The following is an 8,453-nucleotide window of genomic DNA, read 5'->3' on the forward strand; positions in this document are numbered from 1 at the left end:
TCCCCGCCATTGCCCTGCCTCAGGGTCCCCCCAGTTGGGCAATCTTACTGGGGGAACTGGGCTACTGGGAGGGGGGTGTCCCCCCCCAGGGTAGTGGGGGGTGCTGGGGGGGGGTGTCCCAGTGTGTGCCCCCCCTGCCCCCCCGTCATGTCCTCAGGGTGGGGGTGAGGTCCCCAGGGGCATGAGGGTGGGGGGGGACAGGACCCAGGGTCATGCGGGGGGAGGAGGGGGTGGACCCAGGTCTGGGGGACACAGCTGGGGGGGGGTCCCCAGTGCCGGGGGCGGGGACACGGTCAAGGGTCTTTGGGGGAGGGGGGGGAAGAAATGGGGACCAGGGAGTCCCAGGGACCACGGGGGGGGGGACACACAGGGTCTAGGGTCATTTGGGGAGGGGCAGACACAGAGGGACACAGCCTGGGGGGGCCCCCAAGGGTCTTTTTTTCACTGGGGGGGGGGAAATGGGGGCCAGGGGGTCCCCGGGCCATAGGGAGGTGGGGGGACACGCCCCGGGGGGGGGGGGGGGGCACAGAGCCCAGGGTCATTTTGGGGGGGTCCAGGACTGCGGGGGGGTCCCCAGGGCCATGCGGGGGGGGGAACACAGAGCCCAAGGTCCCCAGGGTCTTGGGGGGGAAGGGGGTCCCCAAGTCCATGCAGGGGGGGGGGGAACAGACAAAGCGGGGGGGGGGGGGGGGACGGGACACATCCGATAGCCCCTCCCCCTCCCCGGGCTGCCGAGTCCCAGCCCCCCAGGACAACGGGGGGGACCCCAAATACCCCCGTGGGGTGGGGGGGCACCGTCCACCCCCCACCCCCAAACCGGGGGGGGTTCCCCCTTGCACCCCCACCCCCCTCCCCGCCCGCTCACCACGTAGACGACGTTGAGGGCGCAGAGGGCGTTGCGGGAGCAGGCGAAGCCGCCGCACACCATGGCGAGGGGATTTGGGGGGGAGTCCCGCGGGGGGGGGCACCGCACCCCCGGCCGCTCCGGCCCCTTTAAATCCGGGCCCCCGCGCCCAGCGCCGCGCCTGCGCGCCCCGCCCCCCGCCGCGCGCCTGCGCGCCCCGCCCCGCCGCGCCCCCGCATGCGCCCGGGGAAGGGTGGGCGGAAGCGCTGATCCGGGGGGGCGGCGCATGCGCAGTGCGCGGCCTGAGGCTGCGGCTCGGGTGAATGCCCGGATGGGCGAGGCGGGAGGGGGCTGCGGGGTCCTAGAGCCCCTCCCCAGGGCCCCCGTAGCCCCGCTCTACGACCCCCCGGCCCCCCCCGGAACCCCCATGGCCCCGGGTCTCCTCGGCCACCCCGGGTTCCCTACGGCCCCCCCAGGACCCCCACAGTCCCCCAGTTCCCGTCCAGGCTCCATGAGCCCCCCCACGGTCTCTCGGACCCCTCCAGGGCCCCCAGACCTGCTATACTCCCCGTCACCCCCCCCTCCCCCGGTCCCCCAGACCCCCTATAGCCGCCCATACCCCCCCCCAGTCCCACAGAGCCCCTATAATCCCCCATCTCCCCCCCCCCTCAGGTCCACAGACCCCCCCTATGGTCCCCCAAGGGTCCCCCCCGGCTGCCCCATGCCCCCCCACACTCCCATGGCCCCCCCCGTCACTCTGGGCCCCCCCAAAGCTCCTCCAGTCTGTGCCGTGGTCTCCTATGTCGTTCCCCCCAGGTACCCCATAGCCCCCCTCCAGCCCTCCTAAGCCCCCCCAAGGTTCCCCACCCCCCCCCCGGGACCTCACAGACCCCCCCCATATCGGGGGGGGGGCTTTGGGGTCCAGGTACCTACGCACCCCCCATAGGCTGCCCCATGGTCCCTGTAGGCCCCCCCCCCCCCAGTACCCATATGCCCCCCCCAGACCCCCCATAACCCGCCTATCCCTTCTGAACGTCCCTGCAGCCCCCCCCGGTACCCCAAGACCCCGCCGGGCCACCCCAGAGGTGGGGGTGGGGGTGCAGGGTGGGCTGGGGGGGCCATTTCCCCCCCCCCCCGCTCCCTGGAAGGCCGCGGGTGGTCCCTTACACATTAACCAGCCCCCGCGATAAGGGGGGAGGGGGCCTTTCTGGGGGGGGGGGGGCAGGGGATATGGGGGGTTCATCACCCATGGTGGGGGGGGTAAAACTTGGAGGGGGGTCCCAAACCGCCCCTTGGCCAAGCAGGCTCCGAGCCGGGGGGGCTGGCCGTGCCTGGGCGAAGCCCCCCACCCCAGTGAGGCTGGGGGTGCCCCCCCCCGGGTGCTGCCCCCCCCCCCCCCCAGGGTGCTGCCCCCCCCCCCCCCATCGCCAGCGAGGCCAGCTGCTGCCGGGCCGGCCTTCGGGGCCTTATCGGCGGCGATAGCGGGGGCTATAAAGCCCCCCGGCCCCCCGCCGCGGGCGAGCATCATGGCGGCGTGGGGGGCTGCTCTGGCTGCTGGCCTTGGCCGGGGCGGGGGGCGGCGGGGGGCCCGCCCGGGGGTCCCCCGTCCCGCGGCAGCGGCGGGCGGCGGGCGGTGTCGGAGCGGGAGCTGAGCAGCCTGGCCGAGGAGCTCTACGACGCCGACGAGAACCGCGCCCGCGCCGGGGAAATCGTCCTGGACTCCAGCACCGCGTCTCCTCCGGCGAGACCGGCGACGGCACCGACTACGCCTCGCAGAGGTGGGGGGCGGGGGGGCTGGGCCCCCGCCTGCGGCCAGGGGCTGTGCGGCTGTCTGTCCCCCCTTCCATCCATCCATCTGTCATCCGTCCATGCCTCCTTCCATCCATCCACCCATCCATCCATCCATCCATCCACCCATCCACCCATCCACCCATCCACCCATCCATCCCCCCACCCATCCATCCATCGCCCCACCCATTCATCCATCCACCCATCCACCATCCATCCACTCACCCATCCATCCACCCATCCATCCATCCACCCATCCACCCATCCACCCATCCACCCATCCATCCATCCACCCATCCACCCATCCATCCATCCACTCACCCACCCATCCACCCATCCATCCATCCACCATCCACCCATCCATCCACCCATCCATCCACTCACCCATCATCCACCCATCCATCCATCCATCCACCCATCCATCCACTCACCCATCCATCCACCCATCCATCCATCCATCCATCCCATCCATCTATCCGCCATCTGTCCATCCATCCACACATCTGTTCATCTGTCCCTCCTTCCATCCATCCATCCCTCCTTCCATCCATCCGTCCATCTGTCTGTCCATCCCTCCTTCCATCCATCCACCTGTTCCTCCTTCCATCTACCCATCTGTCCATCTGTCCCTCCTTCCATCCATCCATCCGTCCATCTGTCCACCCAGCCATCCCTCCTTTCATCCGTCATCTGTCCGTCCATCTGTCCATCCCTCCTTCCATCCATCTGTCTATCCATCCATCCCTCCTTCCATCCATCCACCCATTCCTCTTCTGTCTATCCTTCTATCCATCTGTCCCTAATTCCATCCATCCATCTGTCCACCCACCCATCCATCCATCCATCCGTTCCTCTTATCATCGAATCACAGAATCACGGAGGTTGGAGAAGACCTGGGAGCTCACCCAGCGCCAACCGTCCCCCCAGCACCCCCACGGCTGCCGAACCGTGTCCCCAAGGGCCACGTCCACACGGTGTTTGAAGCCCTCCAGGGGTGGGGACTCCACCCTGCCCTGGGCAGCCTGGGCAAGGCTTCACACTCCTGCAGTGAGGAAACGCTTCCTGGTGTCCAGTCTGAACCTCCCCTGACACGACCTGAGGCCGTTGCCCCTCGTCCTGTCGCTGGTTACCTGGGAGGAGAGACCAACCCCCCACCGCACCACAAACTCCTGTCAGGCAGCTGTGGAGAGCGAGAAGGTCTCCCCTCAGCCTCCTCTTCTCCAGGCTGAACAGCCCCAGCTCCCTCAGCCACTCCTGGAAGACTTCTTCTCCAGACCCTTCCCCAGCCTCGCTGCCCTTCTCTGGACGTGCTCCAGCACCTCAAGGTCCTTCTTGGAGTGAGGGGCCCAAAGCTGAACACAGTCCATCCATCCATCCATCCATCCATCCATCCATCCATCCATCCATCCATCCATCCATCCGTCTATCCATCCATCCCTCCATCCCTCCTTCACCCACCCACCCATGTCGGCCACCGTCGATCCGTGTGTCCATACCATCCACCTGGCTTTCCTACTCCCCATCTCCCTGTGGTCCGTCTGTCCATCCACATGGTCATCTCCCTGTCTGTCCATCTCATCTGTCTACCTGGGCCCTCTGCTCTGGCTTTCTGCTCACTCTTGGTCCTGTGTCCCCATCCATGTGTCACCCCACATCTCTCCACCCCACATCTCCATCCCACGTCTCCACCCATGTCTCCATCCCATGTCCCCATCTCATGTCTCCACCCCACATCTCACCCCACATCTCCATCCCACGTCTCCACCCCACTTCTCCATCCCACGTCTCCACCCCATGTCTCCACCCCACGTCTCCATCCCATGTCTCTCCATCCCACGTCTCCACCTCACGTCTCCACCCCATGTCTCCACCCCATGTCTCTCCATCCCACGTCTCCACCTCACGTCTCTCCATCCCAGATCTCTCCACCTCACGCTGCCGTCCCACATCTCACCACCCCACACCTCCACCCCACATCTCACCACCCCCCCCATCTCTCCACCTTCTGTCCCTCCGCCCCCCGACGCAGGCTCTTCTCCTACGTGGCGGAGGAGCGGCTCTTCTCCCAGCCCACCTTCGCCCCGCCCTCCTGGCCCTGCTGGACAACTACGAGGAGGTGACGGGCCACGACGAGAAGGTGACGGGCCGAGGAGGAGGAGGAGGAGGAGGCCTTCCTCGACGCCGTCTTCGAAACCCGCGTCATGACCACGCTGACGAACTTCTTCCTCTCCAAGGGTAGGGGGTGAGGATGAGGAGGGCGGGGGGCCGGGCGGGGGGCGGCTGTCCCCATGGTGGCCGTGTCCCCATGGTGGCCGTGTCCCCAGGGATCTACTCCTCGGAGAAGGCTTTCCGGGCTGACCTGAAGGAGATGTGGTTCGGGCTCTACTCGCGCTCCAGCGGGAAGGCCCTCGACTCCTCCGGCTTCGAGCACATCTTCGTCGGTACGGGGGGACACGGGGGGGAGCGGGGGGACCGGGGACACGGGGGGGATGGGGGGACGTGGTGGGGACAGGGGGACGTGGTGGGGATGGGGGGATGTGGTGGGGATGGGGAGATGGAGCTGGGGGAACCCAGAGGGGCCAGGGACGATGGAGCTGGGGGACATGGTGGGATGGGAAGGAAGGAGCTGGGGGAGACAGGGTGGGACAGGGGGGACGGAGCTGGGGGGACATGGGGGGACAGGAAGGCTGGAGCTGGGGGATATGGGGGGACCATGGCAGGTGGGACTGGGGGACCACAGTGGGGTGGGGATGGTTGATCTGGGGGGACAGGGTGGATGGAACTGGGAGGACATGGAGGGACAGGGAGGCTGGAGCTGGGGGACACGGGGGGACCATGGTGGATGGAACTGGGGGACGTGGTGGGGCAGGGATGGTTGATCTGGGGGACATGGGGGGACCACGATGGATGGAACTGGGGGGACATGGTGGGACAGGGATGATTGATCTGGGGGACATGGGGGGACCATGGTGGATGGAACTGGGGGGACATGGTGGGACAGGGATGATTGATCTGGGGGACATGGGGGGACCATGGTGGATGGAACTGGGGGACCTGGTGGGACAGGAATTGTTGATCTGGGGGGCATGGGGGGACCATGGTGGATGGAACTGGGGGACGTGGTGGGACAGGGATGGTTGATCTGGGGGACATGGGGGGACCATGATGGATGGAACTGGGGGGACATGGTGGGACAGGGATGATTGATCTGGGGGACATGGGGGGACCATGGTGGATGGAACTGGGGGACCTGGTGGGACAGGAATTGTTGATCTGGGGGGCATGGGGGGACCATGGTGGATGGAACTGGGGGGGACATCAGGGGACATGGAGGGTGGAGCTGGAGGCCATGCTGGGGTGGGGCTGGTTGATCCGGGGGGCCAGGATGGATGGAGTTGGGGGGACTCGGAGGGGGCGGGGGTCCGTGGGTGCCCCCCCGGGCGGGGCCGTGCCACCCTGCCGCTGCCGCCCAGGGGAGATCAAGAACGGGAAGGTCTCGGGGTGCCACAGCTGGGTGCGGCTCTACAGCCTGGAGCGCGCCGGGAGCCTCAACTACCTGAGCTACAGCTACGACGGGCCCGTGAGTGGGCGCCGGGACCCCCGGGGGGACGGCTGCCACCGCCGCGGGGACTCGCATCCCTGGACACCCCCGTGACCCCCTCGTCCCCCACACCGCCACCAACCCTGTCCCCAAGACCCCTGTGACTCACCCTGGCGTCCCACCATAGCGTCCCTGGAGACCCCCGTGACACCCTCGTCCCCCACACCGCCACCAACCCTGTCCCCAAGACCCCTGCAACCCACCCCAAAGTCCCACCATCGCATCCCTGGAGACCCCCGTGACGCCCTCATCCCCCACACCACCACCAACCCTGTCCCCAAGACCCTGGTACCCCACCATCACGTCCTTGGAAACCCCCATGACGCCCTTGTCCCCCACCCTGCCACCAACCCTGTCCCCAAAACCCCTGCGACCCACCCCGGTGTCCCACCATCACATCCCTGGAGACCCCCATGACGCCCTTGTCCCCCATCCCGCCACCAACCCTGTCCCCAAAACCCCTGCGACCCACCCCAAAGTCCCACCATCGCATCCCTGGAGACCCCCGTGACACCCTCATCCCCCACACCACCACCAACCCTGTCCCCAAGACCCTGGTACCCCACCATCATGTCCCTGGAGACCCCCATGACACCCTTGTCCCCCCACCCCACCACCAACCCCGTCCCCAAGACCCCGGCGCCCAGCCAGCACATCCCTGGAGACCCCCGTGCCACCCTCGTCCCCCACCCTGCCACCAACCCTGTCCCCAAGACCCCTGCGACCCCCCCCGGTGTCCCACCAACCGTCCCCACCCTCCCCGCTCGTCCCCATCACCACCTCCTCCACCCCGCTGCCACCAAGAGCAGCCCCAATGTCCCCATCCCCCCCCACCCAGTGACCGTGCCAGTGTCCCCGTGGGTGGCCGTGCCCCGGGGTCCCCCCCGACGTGTCCCCCCGCCCGCAGTGGACCACCTACCCCGACGTGCTGGCCCTGCAGTACCGCTGGGACGGGTACCTCAAGAGCGTGGGCTCCACCTTCATGGGCTCCAGCCCCGAGTTCGACCTGGCCCTCTACACCCTCTGCTACAAGACCCAGCCCGACCACCAGTGAGCAGGGGACCCCCGGGGGACGGGGCGTGGGGGGTCACGGCGGGGCGTGGGGGGTCACGAGGTGGCTTTGGGGGTCATGAGGTGGCTTTGGGAGGTCACGACGTGGCTTTGGGGGGTCATGGTGTGGCTTTGGTGGGTCATGAGGTGGCTTTGGGTGATCACAGCTTGGCTTTGGGGGTTGTGCTGTGGCTTTGGGGATCATGAAGTGGCTTTGGGGGGTCACAACGTGGCTTTGGGGGTCACAGCATGGCTTTGGGGGTCATGAGGTGGCTTTGGTGGGTCATGGTTGGCTTTGGGGGTCATGAGGTGGTTTTGGGGGTCACGACGTGGCTTTGGGAGTCATGAGGTGGCTTTGGGGGTCATGGTGTGGCTTGGGGGTATCACGGCATGGCTTTGGTGGGTCACGACGTAGCTTTGGGGGTCACAACGTGGCCTTGGGGGGGGATCACGATGCGGCTTTAGGGGTCACGGTGGGGCTTTGGGTGTCATGGTGGGGCTTTGAGGGGTCACACAATGGCTTTGGGGGTTACAATTTGGCTTTGGGGGGTCATGAGGTGGCTTTGGGTGATCACGGCATGGCTTTGGTGGGTCACGAGGAGGCTTTGGGGGTCATGAGGTGGTTTTGGGGGTCACGACGTGGCTTTGGTGGGTCACGACGTGGCTTTGGGGGGTCATGGTGTGGCTTTGGGGGTCACGAGGTGGCTTTGGGGGTCATGATGTGGCTTTGGGGGTCATGGCGTGGCTCGGGGGGGGTCACTGCGTGGCTTCGGGGGTCACCATCCCTGTCCCCGCAGGTGCCAGGTGACCCTGGGGGGCCAAACCGCCACCGTGCAGACCTACTCGTGGACCAACTCCTTCTACGGGGACAACGAGCGCTTCGTGGCCTCGGCCTACCCCGTCAGCCCCTGACCCCAATAAACCTGCGCCCCCCGGCTCCCCGCCTCCGCCTGGGGGGGTGGGACCCCCTGTGGGTGCTGGGACCCCCCTTTGGGTGCTGGGAACCCCCTTTGGGTGCGGAGACCCTCCCGTGGGTGCTGGGACCCCCCTCTGTGGGTGGTGGGAACCCCTTTTGGGTTCTGGGACCCCCTGTGGGTTCTAGGACCCCCACTTTGTGGGTGCTAAGACCCTCCTGTGAATGCTGGGACCCCCCTGTGGGTGCTGGGACCC

At 67.4% G+C, this 8,453-nt stretch overlaps 1 protein-coding gene across 1 annotated transcript; it reads left to right on the forward strand.

Moving 5' to 3' along the window:
• Nucleotides 1–1,130: 1,130 nt before the first annotated feature.
• Nucleotides 1,131–8,195, forward strand: LOC142365166 (uridylate-specific endoribonuclease C-like). Its single transcript, XM_075445727.1, is given in 10 exon segments — nucleotides 1,131–1,660; nucleotides 2,276–2,562; nucleotides 2,565–2,622; nucleotides 4,662–4,713; nucleotides 4,716–4,775; nucleotides 4,777–4,867; nucleotides 4,957–5,073; nucleotides 6,106–6,212; nucleotides 7,141–7,283; nucleotides 8,081–8,195. Coding segments are annotated over 10 exon segments (1,560 nt in total).
• The last annotated feature ends 258 nt before the right edge of the window (nucleotides 8,196–8,453 follow it).

Source organism: Opisthocomus hoazin, chromosome 32, assembly GCF_030867145.1.
Source record: "Opisthocomus hoazin isolate bOpiHoa1 chromosome 32, bOpiHoa1.hap1, whole genome shotgun sequence".
Lineage (NCBI taxonomy): Eukaryota > Metazoa > Chordata > Aves > Opisthocomiformes > Opisthocomidae > Opisthocomus > Opisthocomus hoazin.